At 50.1% G+C, this 17,635-nt stretch overlaps 9 protein-coding genes across 9 annotated transcripts; 6 read left to right on the top strand and 3 right to left on the bottom strand.

Moving 5' to 3' along the window:
- Positions 1 to 1,077: 1,077 nt before the first annotated feature.
- On the top strand, positions 1,078 to 2,695 carry N7489_007064 (L-lactate dehydrogenase (cytochrome); the record flags this gene model as incomplete). The annotated part of the gene is made up of 3 exons (XM_056712814.1): positions 1,078 to 1,183; positions 1,241 to 1,554; positions 1,622 to 2,695. The coding sequence occupies 3 exons, from the start codon at positions 1,078 to 1,080 to the stop codon at positions 2,693 to 2,695; spliced, it is 1,494 nt and encodes a 497-aa protein (XP_056566529.1).
- Positions 2,696 to 3,461: 766 nt separating this feature from the next.
- On the bottom strand, positions 3,462 to 4,577 carry N7489_007063 (metallophosphatase domain-containing protein; the record flags this gene model as incomplete). Its single annotated transcript, XM_056712813.1, has 1 exon — positions 3,462 to 4,577. One exon carries the CDS (start codon positions 4,575 to 4,577, stop codon positions 3,462 to 3,464), a length of 1,116 nt encoding a protein of 371 aa, XP_056566528.1.
- A 437-nt stretch (positions 4,578 to 5,014) lies between these two features.
- N7489_007062 (uncharacterized protein) lies at positions 5,015 to 5,203 on the bottom strand (the record flags this gene model as incomplete). The annotated part of the gene is made up of 1 exon (XM_056712812.1): positions 5,015 to 5,203. The coding sequence occupies one exon, from the start codon at positions 5,201 to 5,203 to the stop codon at positions 5,015 to 5,017; it is 189 nt and encodes a 62-aa protein (XP_056566527.1).
- Positions 5,204 to 5,420: 217 nt separating this feature from the next.
- Positions 5,421 to 7,404, top strand: N7489_007061 (serine/threonine-protein kinase; the record flags this gene model as incomplete). The annotated part of the gene is made up of 5 exons (XM_056712811.1): positions 5,421 to 5,587; positions 5,646 to 6,463; positions 6,521 to 6,605; positions 6,673 to 6,910; positions 6,967 to 7,404. 5 exons carry the CDS (start codon positions 5,421 to 5,423, stop codon positions 7,402 to 7,404), a joined length of 1,746 nt encoding a protein of 581 aa, XP_056566526.1.
- A 586-nt stretch (positions 7,405 to 7,990) lies between these two features.
- On the bottom strand, positions 7,991 to 8,564 carry N7489_007060 (MGMT family protein; the record flags this gene model as incomplete). Its single annotated transcript, XM_056712810.1, has 3 exons — positions 7,991 to 8,147; positions 8,263 to 8,389; positions 8,450 to 8,564. The coding sequence occupies 3 exons, from the start codon at positions 8,562 to 8,564 to the stop codon at positions 7,991 to 7,993; spliced, it is 399 nt and encodes a 132-aa protein (XP_056566525.1).
- A 202-nt stretch (positions 8,565 to 8,766) lies between these two features.
- cwc26 (putative cell cycle control protein (Cwf26)) lies at positions 8,767 to 9,777 on the top strand (the record flags this gene model as incomplete). The annotated part of the gene is made up of 1 exon (XM_056712809.1): positions 8,767 to 9,777. One exon carries the CDS (start codon positions 8,767 to 8,769, stop codon positions 9,775 to 9,777), a length of 1,011 nt encoding a protein of 336 aa, XP_056566524.1.
- Positions 9,778 to 10,229: 452 nt separating this feature from the next.
- On the top strand, positions 10,230 to 11,681 carry N7489_007058 (putative nuclear envelope protein Brr6; the record flags this gene model as incomplete). The annotated part of the gene is made up of 2 exons (XM_056712808.1): positions 10,230 to 11,306; positions 11,358 to 11,681. The coding sequence occupies 2 exons, from the start codon at positions 10,230 to 10,232 to the stop codon at positions 11,679 to 11,681; spliced, it is 1,401 nt and encodes a 466-aa protein (XP_056566523.1).
- Positions 11,682 to 12,499: 818 nt separating this feature from the next.
- On the top strand, positions 12,500 to 13,836 carry N7489_007057 (uncharacterized protein; the record flags this gene model as incomplete). Its single annotated transcript, XM_056712807.1, has 2 exons — positions 12,500 to 13,587; positions 13,656 to 13,836. 2 exons carry the CDS (start codon positions 12,500 to 12,502, stop codon positions 13,834 to 13,836), a joined length of 1,269 nt encoding a protein of 422 aa, XP_056566522.1.
- A 534-nt stretch (positions 13,837 to 14,370) lies between these two features.
- N7489_007056 (trehalose-6-phosphate synthase) lies at positions 14,371 to 16,021 on the top strand (the record flags this gene model as incomplete). Its single annotated transcript, XM_056712806.1, has 5 exons — positions 14,371 to 14,659; positions 14,703 to 15,072; positions 15,143 to 15,516; positions 15,560 to 15,902; positions 15,952 to 16,021. 5 exons carry the CDS (start codon positions 14,371 to 14,373, stop codon positions 16,019 to 16,021), a joined length of 1,446 nt encoding a protein of 481 aa, XP_056566521.1.
- Positions 16,022 to 17,635: the final 1,614 nt, after the last annotated feature.

Genomic DNA, 17,635 nt, shown 5'->3' with positions numbered 1-17,635 from the left:
TAGCATCTGCCTCGATGCCGATGTGCCGATGTGCCGATGTAACAAACTTACATGTGCGCCTTACGCGCGTTGCATTGAGCGGCTGTTGTTCTTCGCGGTCTCTTCGAACTTCGAACCAAAAAACCAGGTTTCAAAGAAGCTTTCTAGCGATCGACGGTGGCGCTGTCAGCCAAGGCCGAGGTAGGATCGTTCTTCGTCCACTGATCTCCACTACCTTATAATGTTTCCGATTGTCAGCTTGTATTATCTATGCTTCTGATGTTCATGAAGGCCTTAGTATCTGTACTTCAACATAATGGTTGTTATGATATGGTGTACTTTGCGTACTCCGATTGACGATGGTCACGTGGTATCATGTGATAAAATCATGTGAATCAAGCTGCCTCAGGCCATTCGCTATTCCTTCCCAAGACGGCGTCCCCGACATTCCAACAAGGGAATGCAGGGCTGTCAACAGCGATTTGTTCCATTAGCCGTTCGAAATAATCAAGGGTGCGAACTGGCAGGAGCTGAAGAAAGACAAATAAATGCGATTTATGCAATTCACGCATTTTGCAGTTCTGCTAGGGACCGTAACTAACAAGGGCTAACCTTAGAATTATACTCCGTACATGTAAATGTCTATGTATATGGTAACATATTGTTGAATACATCATATTTTGTCTTTCTTTTTCCATATAGGTAAGGTTGCTTTCTGAATGCAGATGTAGACAACAAAAACGTCTTTGTCGTGTGAAGGGAACATGCGGGCATCCATGGATGTATAATGCGTTCCTTACTACTGGCTGAATACAATATAGAGAACGTCACCAAGGTCGAGGCTCCTACGACGATCCCAACCTCCAATCTTAGAGACTTCGAATTTTAGACTTGATATTAGAAACAAATCGAATTCATATACGGACTTAAGGATTGAAGGCCCATCCGACCAGACTCTCATCCGACGAGTCGGCCGAGAAGCTCCCCGCAACTTTCTCCCCCGGACTCATTTATCCCGAGGTTCCACTAGATCTTTTCCCTTTAATTACTTCCTCTCCCCTACTCTCCTGCAACCCATACTCTCATATCCTCTTCAAAATGACAGGCAAGCTCACCGGCGCAGATGTCGCCGAGCACAACTCCAAAGACTCGTGCTGGGTCATCGTGCACGGCAAAGCCTACGATGTAACCGAATTTCTCCCGGGTATGTGTTTCTTCACTACTGCTCTTCACTGCTCGAATGTACGCTAATATTTCACAGAACACCCCGGGGGTCAGAAGATCATCCTCAAGTATGCAGGCAAAGATGCGACCGAAGAGTTCGAACCAATCCATCCACCCGACACCTTGGACAAGTTCCTAGACAAGTCGAAACACTTGGGTGCAGTAGACATGGGAACCGTCGAGCAGGAAGAAAAAGTTTTCGACCCGGAGGAGGCCGACCGCCAAGAGCGCATTTCCCGCATGCCCTCCCTCGCAGCGTGCTACAACCTGATGGACTTTGAGGCAGTGGCCCGCCAAGTCATGAAGAAGACGGCGTGGGCATACTACTCCAGCGGAGCAGATGATGAAATTGTAAGCTATTCTGATGTCTATATCGATACCCCGAGCATCAAACCCCCCAATGCTAACCTATACGCAGACAATGCGCGAGAACCACGCAGCCTTCCACAAAATCTGGTTCAGGCCGCGGATTCTAGTGGATGTCGAGCACATCGACATGAGCACGACAATGCTGGGCACAAAATGCTCAATCCCATTCTACGTGACCGCCACAGCGCTCGGCAAACTAGGCCATCCAGAAGGCGAAGTAGTGCTCACGAAAGCCGCCCACCGACACAACGTAGTACAAATGATCCCCACCCTAGCCTCATGCTCTTTCGACGAAATCGTCGACGCCAAACAAGGCGATCAAGTACAATGGCTCCAGCTATACGTGAACAAAGACCGCGAAATCACGCGCAAGATCGTCGAGCACGCCGAAAAGCGCGGCTGCAAGGGCCTCTTTATCACCGTCGACGCGCCCCAGCTCGGCCGTCGCGAGAAAGACATGCGCTCCAAGTTCTCCGATCCCGGTTCGAACGTCCAGGGTGGCGGCGATGACATCGACCGCACCCAAGGCGCCGCCCGAGCCATCTCCTCCTTCATCGACCCCGCTCTCTCATGGAAGGATATCCCCTGGTTCAAATCCATCACACGCATGCCGATCGTGCTGAAGGGCGTGCAGTGCGTTGAGGACGTCCTGCGCGCTGTCGAGGCAGGCTGCGATGGCGTCGTGCTATCTAACCACGGCGGACGGCAGCTCGAGACCGCCCGGTCCGGCATTGAGGTCTTGGCCGAGGTGATGCCTGCCCTCCGCGAGCGCGGTTGGGAAAAGCGCATTGAAGTCTTTGTTGATGGCGGTGTGCGACGCGCAACTGATATCCTTAAGGCGCTTTGTCTGGGCGCGACCGGTATCGGTATTGGGCGGCCGTTCCTTTACGCCATGTCTGCTTATGGGATTGATGGTGTGGACCGTGCTATGCAACTGCTGAAGGATGAGATGGAGATGAATATGCGGTTGATTGGAGCCCCGAGTGTCGCTGATCTCAATCCTAGTCTGCTTGATACCCGTGGCTTGTTGGGTGGGCACTCTGTTGTGCCATCTGATACCCTTGGCCTCGGTGCTTATGATCCATTGGAGGCACCGAGGTTTAATGAAAAGCCGAAGCTTTAGTTTCTTTTTGGCCGCATTCGTGGTTCATTTGTTCGTGTTGATACTTGCTGTATTGTTCGCATCGGTCTGCAGGATGGTATCGTCTGGACATGTAACATATGAGTTCATATATATCTCTATACCCATGCAATATGTACAAATTATTCATCTTGGAGAAAAGTATACTTTTTGCCTTGTAGGATTTAAAGTGCTTTTCGACAGGCTAGGACGATGGATTACTGCCGAGCTTACGGAGATATATTTCGAAACCAGGTGGATGGACATCGACCCAACGCAAGTACCGAGGTATGCAACCAGGGTCTGTTAATTTCTTTGGTTTTCCGTACATATATATAGCTGTTAATAGCAGTTAACTGGTCATATTATAACTGCCTCTCGACTAACATTCTAGCCTTGAATACAAGTACTTCGTAAGTAAGTATTCCAGGCTCCCGACGTCAATGAGGTTCTGTTGCTTCAAATCCCAGCCAATTTCATATTTACTAGGTTAGTATTGCTACCAGGATTCGAACCGTCAATATATATATTATATAGATTATCATTTTGCAATGTGAGATATAAGGTGGATCTTGAGAACCAACCTTGGGTTCACTCAGGCTGGGATCAAAAGATGTCAATACCCGAAAAAGAGGCGCCATTTCTCGTGCAGTCAAACCGCTCAGCTACTATTTACAGCTGCAGTTCTTGGTCACCAAGCGCAGACCAACGAAACATGGTATTATGAACAGGAAGCAAAAAAGCGAACGCTATGCATGCCGGTAGAAGATCACAGGGTAAAAACCCTCGGCGGGTTACCCAGGCGGCCAGTATCGCGATACATACAAGCAGCGTTGACCATCCACCCACCGTTAAGGTTCTCCCCTCCCCAGACATGGGCCCAGACCACACCTAGGATCCCGTATCCCACGACCCGCGCGGCGTCCATCCAGGCAGACAAATCGAACAGATCGCGCAGGAAGCCGGCCAGCGAAGCAAGGCGGCTAAGACGCGCGCGTGACCGGCGCGAAGCACACAGTCTTTCCCAGGCCCGCTGGGCTTCATCCCAGAATATGGGTTCTTGGCCTGCGGATTCATGGACATGGCCAAAGACGTGGAGGGCAGGGCGGACGCGCCATGATTCCGCTAGGAGGTTGGGACAGCCTGTGGAGTATACGGGGGACAGGTCCAGATGGGATTGGGGTGGGGTGTGGGTGACGAGAATGTCTGTTTCTGGGGGGACGGTGCCAGACCAGGCGTCGTGGTGTGGGGGGTATGTGAAGGCGTGTTCGGGGCCGAAGGGGACGATGGCTGGGACTTGGGGCGCGCCGTAAATTGTGAGGGAGCGCGAGCGGGAGCTGGTGAGGGGGGTTGTGGACGAGGGCGTGGAGGTATCTGCGAACGAGAGGGTAACGGCTGAGTGTTGGAGGTAATGGATGTCACCCCAGTCGATGCGGGAGGCGCCGTTCAGGTCGTGGAGCGAGTGGATGGATGCCGTAGATGAGGAGACTGCGGAGAAGGAATCTCCGGTAGAAGCTGGGTCTTTGCGATCCTCATCCAGGCGCGACCGCACGTCGAAGTAGCTGTCATGGTTTCCTCCGATGGCGACTTTGTATGGGTGGGGAAGGCTTCGGAGCCAGTCAACGGTGGCTTGGATATCGCGTGCAGAACCGTCGTTGCAGAGGTCGCCCGCGTGGATGAGAAGGTCTCCGTCAGGTACGTCTGGCCATTCGAGGGTGTGGGTATCAGAGATGCAGACTACTCGGATTGGTTGAGTGCCCGGTGGAGGGAGTCGAGGAGGTCCGCGCAGACGGAGTAAGATCTGGTGCACTGGATAGAGTAAGGCCACTAGGGGAGAAGCGATGAAGTAGTCGGGAATAGGGCGACGGTTGAAGGGGCTTGCCATGGTGGCAGAGAAGCCAACAGCTAGAGTCCTAAGAGTTCAAGAGGTGAATCCACCGAGATCAAGCCAGGTACTTAGTTACCCCAAGCGGGGATCGTGACATCAGGACTGCAGTCGATCTTCTCTTTGTTTCTTTTCAGATTTGACTGAATGTGATAGAATTATTTGGTAAAGTATGGTATAGGATATGATAGATAGGGGAAGGTTATCGCATAGAAGACCTAAAACATCCAAACAGCTCGGTGTGTTAAGTGTGTCAACAGAGTCAACAGAGTCAACATCACAGAATGTATCATCTCACCTGACATGTACGCGTACTTGCTACTTGCTGTTCTCTGTTAGTTATTCAAAGTACCAGCGACCTTTTTTCTGACTTCGTTTTTCTTTTTTCCTTTTACATTCCTTCATCCAGTATATTATAGACTATTTATTGTCTATACTCAATGCGTCGATATTTGCCACCACGGACGCTGTGGCTGCTTGCGGAAAACCATCCCATCGATCTCAACATTCCCCTTTTCTCCGAGGTGATCTGTCTTTCTAAGGTCTCTCTCGATCTTAAAACTTGACTTTGCGATCGGATCGTCACTCTGGCTCATACCCTCTTTGGCCTTTGCCTTACCCGCCATTTTCAATCTTTGACTTCTTCTTTTCCCCTCCCCCTAGAATATTTTCAACAAGTTCATTTGAAATCTTCTACGGGATTTTCCTCGACTGCCGTGTCTTTACTGTGTGAAAAGGTGGTAGAGGGGTCCCCTCCAACATCCACCGCCTCTAAGTTCCGCTTGAGCCAACCAAAAGCCAGTGTGCCCCGCCTCTCAGCTTGACCTCCCAAATCTCCACACCATGGAGGGAGTCGATCTTACCAAGGCGATGCTCAACAAGGGCAAACAGATGGCAAACGTTGCTGCTTCAGCTGCCAATGGCAACGGCGGAAAGAAGAGGAGAAAGGGTACTGACTTGAAGCCCATCGTTACTAATGAAGGGAACCCTGCGCCCGGCGTTACTGAATCGTATGTCTTGAAACATTCCTGATGCACATAGTTACTAACTTATCCCCCCGTGAAACAGAACTGGCGCTGCTCAGTCGAACCCCAACGCATCCGCATCGCGCTCATCATCCTCATCGTCTGGCGAAGAACTCGAGGCTACCGCGGAAGAGGAGGACTCCGAAGATTACTGCAAGGGTGGATACCACCCTGTCGCTGTCGGTGAAGCATACAACAATGGTCGCTACATTGTCGTGCGCAAGCTTGGCTGGGGTCATTTCTCCACGGTCTGGCTGTCACGGGATACAACCACCAACAAGCACGTCGCGCTGAAGGTGGTTCGGTCCGCCGCACATTACACTGAAACCGCGATCGACGAAATCAAGCTCCTCAACAAAATAGTCCAAGCGAAACCCTCTCACCCTGGTCGGAAGCATGTGGTTAGTCTGTTGGACTCGTTCGAACACAAGGGGCCCAACGGTATTCATGTTTGTATGGTCTTTGAGGTCCTGGGCGAGAACCTGTTGGGTTTGATCAAGCGGTGGAATCACCGCGGTATTCCTATGCCGCTAGTCAAGCAGATTGCGAAGCAAGTGCTGCTGGGCTTGGATTATCTCCACCGCGAGTGTGGGATCATCCACACCGATCTGAAGCCGGAGAATGTGCTGATCGAGATTGGGGACGTGGAGCAGATCGTCAAAGCACATGTCAAGGAAGAAGCCAATAAAGAGGCGAAGGAAAAAGAGGATAACCGGAATGGGCGGAGACGGAGACGAACACTGATCACAGGGAGCCAGCCGCTCCCCAGTCCGCTCAACACCAGCTTCAATAGCTTCGACTTCAAACACAGCTCTTCCAACTCGCACAGTAGCCTCAACCAGGTAGTCAATGAGCCTGCAGGTCAGTCCCCCTCGGTGCAGATATGGCACGATTGTGCGCGAACTGAAACTGACCTAGCATCTACTGCAGAAATGCCCTCAATGAGAGAACTGCTTGGCGTGAAAGAGGAAGATGCGAAGCAAAACCAGCGAGAGAAAACTGCGTACGTTATTACATTTCATCTTCATTGCTATGATATATAAGAGCCTGCGCTAATACCATACATACAGTGATCTTCTGGAGCGAGAGGTGTCTGGCATTTCTCTCGATAAAGGCTCTTCGAGCAAAGCACCAGAAGAAGAACTTGACGTGAATATCATTTCTGTCAAGATTGCAGACTTAGGCAATGCTTGTTGGGTCGGTCATCATTTCACCAACGACATTCAAACTCGTCAGTACCGCTCGCCCGAAGTCATACTGGGCTCCAAGTGGGGTGCCAGTACTGACGTGTGGAGTATGGCATGCATGGTGAGTGACATTGTCATCGATCACAGACGAAACTGGACGACACACTGACTTTACAGGTTTTTGAACTTATCACTGGAGACTATCTCTTCGATCCCCAATCAGGGACCAAATATGGCAAGGACGACGATCACATCGCCCAAATCATTGAGCTACTCGGTCCCTTCCCCAAGTCATTCTGCATGTCCGGCAAATGGTCCCAAGAAATTTTCAATCGCAAGGGTGAACTGCGCAACATCCACCGACTCCGTCACTGGGCTTTGCCCGACGTCCTGCGAGAAAAGTACCACTACTCCATGGAGGAGAGCATGCGTATCAGCGAACTCCTACTGCCCATGCTAGATCTGTCACCGGAGAAGAGGGCAAACGCTGGTGGCATGGCAGCTCATGAGTGGCTGAAGGACACACCTGGTATGGATGGAATTGATTTGGGCATTACTCCTGGAACACGCGGGGAGGGCATTGAAGGCTGGGCTACCGAGGTCAAAAAGCGATGAAGGTGACCTTAGTGACCCCCTCCCTCTTTGTTCTCTTTTCCTTGGCCTAGATGGGGCTATCCCCTGGGTTTTCATTGCGGGCATGCCCTTATGGCGATGATGTGAGTTAACGATCTTTTTCCTCTTTCCATTTACGGATTGATGCTGGTTGGTTTATGTCTTTACTTCTTCTTTCTTTGAAGCTTTCTTTCGTCCTATGCTGGTAGTTGGGGTGTTTTCGACATGCTCGTATGCTTATGCCTCGCCTTCCCCCTTGCACGTCTGTCTACATTTTGTGTCTGGTGCTTTTCCATCTCATACCTCTCCGATAGACTCGTCTTTCTATTTCCATTGATCATATTCGTGATGGGTCCTTTAGTCCCCTGTGTCATCCATTCCCTCTCATCTGTGAAGTCCTCTCCGTCTTCTAGATCCCCTCCACCAGAGAGACAAGTTATGACCATTTGCTATGTATGGATTCAATCTCCGTACGCCTTTTCTTGAATCATTATCAACTCCCGGATGCAATTCAGGGTATTAGAACCCAATCTATGATATTTGTAAACGTCTCTACGACGGTAGATGGGTGTTCAACATCCCCCCATTCTCATGGCTGCTCATCCGTTCTTTCGCTCGGCAGCTCGCTTGGGAACCACCCATACCGAGAAAAATCGACATACATCTCGCCCATGCTGTCTGCGGTAACCTCCACACCTTCTTGTGCGAGCGCTTCGGCCTGACGCTCCGCACTTCCGGGTCCACTGCTATAGTTGTCAGCCGGGAACGCATCCATGGATAAAAGTCCGTTTCGAGTCTGGTCATATGGTCCAGTTTGAGATGATACAACAATTTGGAATAGGTAGTCTAGCTCGAACGCACCGATGCGAAATCATTCCTTTCGAATTAATCACTCGCTGCCACGGCACCGTGCTCGAATTGAAGTGCGAACCAGACTCCGGCGACGCGAGTACTTTGAGACAGATGCCGACTTGGCGGGGACGCTGAGCTATTACCAAAAAAAAAAGGGGTCAGTATAACTATAGCGACCATATGACTTTTCCCATACGTTCACCTAGGAGGCGTGCGATGTGACCGTAGGAAGTGACTTTGCCCCGGGGGACCTCTTGGATGGCTTCGTAGACTGCGTTGGCCCACCACTCTGCTTCTTCGGAGCGCGGCATTATGCAGACATGGGAATAATCTGACAACAAAATTCGGAGTCTTCCTCTACATTGCCGAGCCCATAATCCAATAAAGCGCTCACGCCTTAACACGAAGCGCTAGGCGGCATACAGTTCGGGAAAACATTCCCCCGGATCGTTAAATCACTGTGTTCAACCTGCATCGACATTTCACGCTCCTCACATACAGCATATCGAAATCATGCCTGGATCACTTGCCGACTACCTGGCAAAGAACTATCTGACTGCCGACCCGGTCACCGAGCGACCAAAGAAGAAGCGCAAGAAGACCAAAGCCACCGATACTGCAGGCTCCGGCCTCATCATTGCCGACGATGATCCACCAGACATTCGCTCATTAGGAAATACGGGAGAAGACGACGAGGACAGACCTTACTTCGAAACATCTGCCAAAACCACAGAGTTCCGCCGCGCAAAGAAGTCAAGCTGGAAGACGATCGGAGGACCCACGCCCGGCCAAGGCGGAAGTGAACAAGAAGCCGCCGACGCAATTCTAGCCGATGCAGCAGCAGAACGCGCCGCCCAGCAAGACCCAGACGACGAAGATGCATTTATGATGGACAATGAAGATGATGGTGCGGGTCGCATGGAGTCTGGAGCAAGAGGAGGTCTCCAAACCGCCGCCCAAACCGCAGCGATGGTGAAAGCCCAAGAAAAGCGGCGCAAAGCCGAAGAAGCACAGTACCGCGATCCCTCAGCGGCCAACCAAACGAGCCAAGAAACAATCTACCGAGACGCATCCGGACGGATCATCAACGTGGCTATGAAACGTGCCGAAGCCCGCCGCGCAGAAGAAGAAAAGCGCGAGAAAGAAGAACAGGCCCGCGAGGCGCTGATGGGAGATGTGCAGCGGCAACAGCGCGAGGAGCGGCGACAGGACCTACAAGCTATCAAGGCTATGCCGCTTGCGCGGACGATTGAGGATGAAGAAATGAACGAAGACATGAGGGCTCGTGATCGGTGGAATGATCCCGCTGCGGAGTTCCTTACGGCCCGGCGTGATGCGGGGGCTAGTGTTACGGGGCGGCCACTGTATCGTGGTTCCTTCCAGCCTAATCGGTATGGGATTCGGCCAGGGCACCGCTGGGATGGAGTAGATCGGGCCAATGGGTTTGAGAAGGACTGGTTTGCGTCGCGGAACAAGAAGAGCCGGTTTGAGGCTTTGGAATACCAGTGGCAGATGGATGAGTAGATGGTCATGTTGTCTGTCTTCTATGTTTTCCGTCTCGTTTAATACCCGTTGTGGGTGCTGGTCGCCCAATGCATCAACTGATCTTGCTTCGATGTTCGGTTTAAATCTGTCTATATCCCTATAATGTCTACATAGGTGCGTCGTAGATGTGTAGATCTATGTGTAGATCTGTGGTCTATTCCACAGGCAGATGTCAAGATTCCAATTAGACCTGCTCTAGCACGACGTTTACTTAAAAACTTCTTCCTTGGGCTGTAAGCTATACCATAGGACGGGTACAATAAAACCAAAGAATACTGTGAAAAAAATGAAGTATAGTCCTTCTCGGAGATAAAGAGTGTTAATGCCAAGGTTGCTACGGGAGTCTGGATGTTTACCCCAAACAAAAAACTTCCCGCCTTCCAACCCTCACCATCTACCCGCTAGAGATCTATATTTTGCTCGACCTAAAGATGGACAAGCGAACGGGAGAGAGTCCAATGGACTTTGAATGGCAAACTCGAGCCCCCGGCGATCTGACTTCGCCCTTCTACCAGCTTGGAGCACAGCATGACAAGAAACGTTCGTATCCTAGTCTGAACGAGGACAACTGCAATCTCGAGCCATCTGACACTCGCACAGGAACATACAGCGCATTTGAATCTCCTCAGAAGCAAGCGCTACCCTCCCTCCGCGAGCCAAACTCTCAACCCTTCCTCTTTTCACAACCCCGACAACAACCCGCACCACTATCGCCGAAGGCCAAATTTGGCCAACCTGCTTTCCAAACGCCACGGAAATTCGATGTGGATTTCTCATCCGGTGCTGAGAATATGTCGTCTCCGGAATACGCAGATAACGAGGATACGCCTGAGCAGCAATACAAGCCAGGGAAGGGAGCTTCGTCACTATTCAACTTCCATGGCCGGAATCCGCAGAGCCCAGGGCGAGGTGGAATCCCTCGGCTGACCCACCACTCCAACGCAGCCTTGCACCGGATACAAAAGAAACGACGGAGAGACAAGGCACTCGGCCGACAAATACGAGTCGACAGCGATGATGAGAGCGACCAAGACCGGCCCAGCAGCAGGGAAGAGAAGCCGATGAAAACGAAGCAGGGGAAGGGACAGAAGTCCGACCAGGATCGCTCGCACGTCTCATCCTGGTCCGATTTCTTCAGCATGCTGGAGGCACACCCGAATGTGCCCGCCATCCTATCATGGTGGGCCCAGTTGGTAGTTAACCTGTCGTTGTTCTCTTTGGCCGTCTATGTCGTATTCGGATTTGTGTCGGCCATCCGCGCCGAGTTCGAGCAGGCTGCGCAGGAGATGTCCGACACTATCTTGGCCGACATGGCGGTCTGCACGAAAAGCTACATTGACAACGACTGCGGGCGATCTAGCCGTGCGCCGGCCCTGGAGACTATATGCGAGAACTGGGAACGGTGTATGAATCGTGACCCAGCAAAGGTTGGCCGCGCCAAAGTCTCCGCGCATACAATGGCTATTATCATCAACAGTTTCATCGACCCCATCAGCTGGAAGGCAATCGTGAGTTTCCCTGCGCACTTGCTCTTGGATCTTTACTGACTTGTATACTAGCTGTTCTTCCTCGCAACTATATCTACCGTTACCGTTGTTAGCAACTGGTCATTCCGGTCATTCAGACATCGTCTTCAGCAACAGCACTACGCGCAACACCCACCCTCATCCCAATCCATGCACCCCCAGCTGCAGCACAACCCGTCCTTCGGGTACTATGGGCAGCAAGACCCTCGGCAAACCCAGGGCGGCGCCTACAATGAGAAACAAGATCAGCCCCTGATGCTCGAGAACACACGGGCGATGGACTTTGTCACTGAGCGCTCCCGTGAGCGCGAGCAGCATCTTCGGACACCTAGCCCAACTAAGCGCAGGTTTGCCTAAGCCACTATTTTCATTTCTGGGCCCAGGTCTTGGTCGGCGTACTTGTTTTACAGCGGATGGGTTGGCAGCATAACCACCGGGGGACGGGGTCATATTCGGGGTTGGCATTTTGAATTGGTCTGGTGCTGGTGTTTCATTTCATACCATCATCATGGTTTTCTTTTCTTTTCTTGTAATAGTTCTAGTTGATTTAATTCCGGGGGCTACATTGGCTTCTTTACTGTCTCTACCTCTTGTACGTACTGTGTACTTTTTACCTAGGCCGGTATAGATTCATATTCCTACATTTTCTTTCCTTCCTTGTTGTAGCCATATTATCCCAAAGTACATGATGCCGACAATGAAGTATTGTATCCGTCGAAACCCACGTTCAATTGATCCTTCGCTGATGCTGAGTCGGCGAAGTTTCGCCGGTGGGCGAACCGCCCACTGGGCGAGCCTCCCGGTGGCCGAGCGTCTCGGCCATCCTTTGCCACGGAGCTAGCTCGTAGTATGACTCTTTCGGAGAATTCCATGTGGAATTCAGGGACGTTCATTTGCTGATTCTATTAATCGGCTCGGCCCACTCCCGAGTCCCGTTTCCGATCTTCATGCTACGGCGAATTTCTCTCTTCACCTGCACGTCAGACGGCATGCATTTGATCTCTTGATAATGGCCGAGCTCAAGAAAAAATCGCTGAAATTTTTTAATTATATCCACTATGAACTAGTTAAAAGAAGCTATAAATCCAGACAGTTGAATTTTCCATATAGATAGTTCCAACAACAAATTTCCTTTTCCCTCTTATACCTATTACCTACTGTGTAGCATAGAAATAATGCACCACGAATCAGCACTCGATCCAACCACCTGCCCAGAGGGAGGGCTCATTGGCAACCTCGTTGTGGTAGGCAGCTTCAGCGCTATCATGGGCGGACTCGGCCTAATGAATAGCATCGGCATCTACCAAGCCTGGATCTCAACACACCAACTCTCAAATATCAGCGAAGGACAAATTGGCTGGATCTTCGGCATATACAACTTTCTTGTATTCTTCTGCGGGATCCAGATCGGGCCCATTTTCGATATCAAAGGGCCAAAGCTGCTCATGTGGATCGGGTCAAGTCTGCTCGTATTGACGTTCATCCTCATGGGCTTTTGCCAGGAGTACTGGCAATTCCTCATTGTGATTGGCATCCTGGGAGGAACGGGTACGTCTTTCATATTCATCGTACCAGTTGCGAGCATTGGACATTTCTTTATCAAGCGCCGAGGCGCAGCAACAGGTCTCGCATTGGCCGGGGGTAGTATCGGCGGCGTGATATTCCCTTTGGTACTACTGTATCTCGCGCCTCAGATTGGATTTGCCTGGGCTAGTCGGGTCGTCGGTCTCATTACGCTGATCCTTTTGATCCCCGGCTGTCTTCTAGTCAGAGCGGTCTTCCCTCCTAAAATCCCGTCGCGTCCCTCGCTCAAGGTATTCCTTCCCGATCTCACCATTCTAAAAGACCCAGTCCTCGCTCTGACGACAATGGGTGTTTTCTTCATTGAATGGGGCTTCTTCATTCCGCTCGAGTACATTGCCTCGTACTCAATTGCGAGTGGGATCTCTCACAACCTATCGTACTTGATGGTGGTCTTTTTGAACGCGGGTTCTTTCCCTGGTCGCTGGCTGCCGGGCATCGTTGCTGATCGTATCGGTCGATTCAACACATTGATCCTGACAAACATTCTTTGTTTGATTTCCGTCCTGGGTATTTGGATGCCCGCAGATGGCAATCTTGTTGCTACAGTGATATTCTCTATTGTATTTGGGTTCGCTAGTGGGAGCAATATCAGTCTTGTGCCAGTCTGCGTGGGAGAGCTGTGTCCCGTCGAGAATTATGGGAGGTATTATACCACGGTATATACTATTGTTGCTTTTGGGTAAGTCATTCTCTTGTTTGTATTCGAAGCCATTTTATCAGAATTCGTGGCTGACATACTTTCCCTAGGGCATTGACTGGCGTCCCGATTGCTGGAGAGATCATTCATGTCTGCGAGGGACAGTACTGGGGACTGATTGCGTTTGCTGGATGTTCGTATGCGGCCGGATTGAGCTGCTTCATTGTTGTGAAACTGTTGCAAAATCAAAGAGGCAAATTGTTGGAGAAGGTTGAGGCGCCGGGTGCTTAGCCCTGACATGGCCATGACGAAATCCAGCCAAAAAGCAGCCCTGCAGTATATAGACGAAAAACATCTTATTTGTGGATAGAGCAATGAAATTACTTTTGCAATTAAACATGAAGAATTCCAATGGTATCTCTTGGCCATTTCTGTAGAAAATAGGGCTCAATCACGGAGTGTTGATTGTATAGTCTACCTCCGCCTGTATAGTAGCCGGGAAGATTGTCAACCAACCATTTTAAGTAACCATATAATCCCAGGCAAATGAAATATTGGAGCCAGAGTGTCACTGAGGCCAATTTTATTCAATTCTAGGCACATTAATAATAAAGAGGAGAGGCCCGGGGGGACGCATTTTCTTTCATATTGACGTAAATTTTGAATTCGCCATTTGCCATTTGTGTGGCTATGTATAACTGCCAATTTGTGCTTCCATTCCTGCTTCTTTCAATGCAAAGTAGAGTATTCTTTCGTCTGATTCAGTCCCTGACTCATTTCTCTTTCTTTATTGAAGATATATAAAGTTCCAGCTGTCTTGACAAAATGGGCTCAACTGGCGAAAAGCGAAATCTAACTATCGTTTCAAACCGCCTTCCATTATCCGTGAAACGTGTTGATGGTGCATTCCAATCATCTCTTTCGAGCGGTGGCCTCGTCACTTCCCTTTCGGGGTTGACCAAGTCCACCAAGTTCCAATGGTTTGGCTGGCCAGGAATCGAAGTGAAAGATCCAAAGGATAGAGAGGAAGTGCAAAAGAGCCTGGAAGCACATAATGCTATTCCTATATTCCTTGATAGCAGCCTGGCTCACGAGCACTATAACGAGTTCTCGAGTAAGCTCCAAGCCCTAAAACCGCGATTCACGCTGACCGCCAGACCGTATCCTCTGGCCCATTCTCCATTATCAGTCCGGTGTAGTTTTCGACGAGACTCCATGGCAAGCGTATAGGCGGGTAAACGAGTTATTCGCAGATGCGATTGCCGAAACAGCGGGTAGTGGATCGCTGATCTGGGTCCATGATTATCATCTCATGCTTTTGCCTGAGCTTCTCCGTGACCGACTCAAACAGCGAGGCAAATCCTGCGCCATTGGCTTTTCACTTCACACGCCCTTTCCTGCAGGAGACTTTTGGAGAAACCTCCCTGTGCGAAAACATCTCATCGAGGGCATGCTGTCAAGTGACTTGATTGGGTTCCACACGGACGAGTATAAGCAAAATTTCATCGACACCTGTGCCAGTCTCCTGTGAGCATTAGCCCTAATTCCCTTTCCCCGAAAGCTTAAGAAGTACCAACCAACACCACCAAAAAAACAGCAATGCACGCACCGAAATTCCAAACCAAATCCAGTATAAAAATCGGCTGGTCTGCATTAACAAGTTTATTGTCGGCATCGACCCCGATAAGTTCATCGACACATTGCAAAAGCCTGATGTCCAAGAGCGTATTCGAGTCTTGAAAGAACATTATAAAGGCGTCAAGGTAATTGTTGGCGTCGACCGACTGGATCACATCAAAGGCCTCTCGCAGAAACTCAAGGGGTTCGACGCTTTCCTCGATGATCACCCGGAGCTGCAAAACAAGGTTGTTCTCATCCAAGTCGCCGTCCCAAGCCGTGAGGACGTAAAGGAATATCAGGAGCTCGAAACGGAACTGTGTACTATCGCCGGGAAGATCAACGGGAAGCATGGTAAGTCCTCTTCGCGAATATTGGGAGTATACTAACTGGCCAGCCACCCCCGAGGGCACGCCGCTGCTGTACATGCATCGGTCCGTTCCATTCAACGAATTGACCGCGTTGTACTCGGTGGCCGATGTTTGTCTTCTCACCTCCACCCGCGATGGAATGAACCTCGTAGCCTTCGAGTATGTGGCATGCCAGGAAGAGCGTCATGGTGTCCTCGTTCTTTCTGAATTTGCCGGCGCGGCTTCATTCATGACGAATGGTAGTATCCCGTTCCATCCTGCAAATAAGACGGAAATGTCCGAGGCGATCTTCAATGCGCTGAATCTGGACCCGGCCGAACGAAAAGCCAAGTACGAGTATCTCCGAGGCTTCGTCAATACCAACACAAGGTTCGAAGGGATTTCCTGCTTTTCTATTGTCAGTTGCTGACCTTGACAGTGCAAAATGGGGCGAGACCTTCATCGAAAAGTTATCCCTCCGCTGTAAACGACCCGGGGAATCATGCTGAACGTGGAGGACTGCTGAGCACGATGTATAGTGATATGCAATCCCCTTGTCTGTCAAAAACAAACCGCTTGCCGCTACCATAGGGAATGAATTGTCCTCTTGTTTTGTCCTCGGTCCTGAGTGTTGGCGACTCGATTGAGTGTTGGCCGCTTAGCTTGCGTTCGTATTTTCTTCGCTTAGTCGTCAACGGTCATTTTGCTGAGTCGTCGGTGCTCATTTTGCCTAGCCGTCCGTCTGCTCTTAACTCGTTCTGTTGTCGCTGGCAACGTCTGCATTCTTCTGAGCTAAAAACTAGAACTAAGTACATTGAATCCTCGAAAGTACAAGGCGCTAACGCCAAGGCGGTGATGCCACGGTTGAGATAGATATTGGTACCTAGGTACCTGGACCGCTAACCTCGATCTTCAAGTGGAATGTAGCCAACTTTATCTCACGCACCACGTCGGTTCCTAGCGTTATACTTCGTCCAAATTGCGATTAGTACCCTATCTACAGATTCACCAATTATTATGGTAATAGATGCTTTGATGCGAGTAGGACTAAACGTGTCACATTCGAGTTGCTGAACGGGTTTGAGCAGATGTACTTCTACCCCAGATCTATAAGTCCAGCCAATCAGCGTCCTATAAGCTTCGACCGCCCGCCAATCAGCGTTAAGTACGAGTATATAATTGCTTCGACTTCAAATTTTCCTCTCTTGTTTACTTTCCTTCTACCCATCTCCTCTCTTTGTGTTTATCCCCAGAGATTTCATACTTCTGGTCTTTTTCCATTCTATTCTTGCTTGGGCTTGATGCCGAATGCACCTTTATGATTTCTCGTTTACCACATTGTAGGTGCTCGGTCGTACCATGGTGAGTCTCGTTTATACAGATCACACGTTTTACGTGGTGAGTCGATTGGTCTCGCTGCCTAGGCGACTTGAGGTCGTTTACTTCGCTTAGTCGACGTACTTTGCTTAGTCGTCACCACGTCTTTCCCACGTTGCGTTTTTTGTTTTTATTTTTTTTTCTTTCAACTATCACTCGTGTTTCGTTTACCTTCTCCTTGGTAACCTATCTCATTATCCCCCTTTCCCTTCCCCTCCGTTGCGTTGTGAACTTTTCTTGTTGCGCTCATTGGTAAGTGGTTCCATCGCCTTCATGCACACTTCCTCTGGGTTGCGTGATGGAGACAATGATGACCACGGTGACCATGATCGATGAAACAAGATGACTTGCATCTTCTCTGAGGTACCATGGCAGTCCTCCTTTACTGACATCTCACTTGACCAGGGTCTACCTATTTAACTGCTTTGGTCCACCTCCATCTACCATTTCCGAGGTAAAGTGTAGACCCACCACCCTCATTATCCCCTTTGTCATTACTATGTCTTGGTCATAGGTCTCATGTTCTATTGGTGCTGCAATGATGATGCCAAAATACACCTTCTCTTGGTTCGGAGGCCTGACGAACACACAATTATATCTGAGCCACCGTTTGAAACCCTATGGCCTTGTTTACAAAATGCTCAATGGCCTCTAAGGATACCTGCTTGATACATTCTTCACTCATTCTTGGTGTGACATTTGCTAATGAATGGCTTCTTTCTAGTCTCTTATTTCTGGGCTGTGAG

The sequence above is a fragment of the Penicillium chrysogenum genome (assembly GCF_028827035.1).
Source record: "Penicillium chrysogenum strain IBT 35668 chromosome Unknown utg000004l_segment0_segment0, whole genome shotgun sequence".
Taxonomy (NCBI): Eukaryota; Fungi; Ascomycota; class Eurotiomycetes; order Eurotiales; family Aspergillaceae; genus Penicillium; species Penicillium chrysogenum.
The sequence above is the reverse complement of the archived record's forward strand: the minus strand, read 5'-3'. Positions and strand labels throughout refer to the sequence as shown.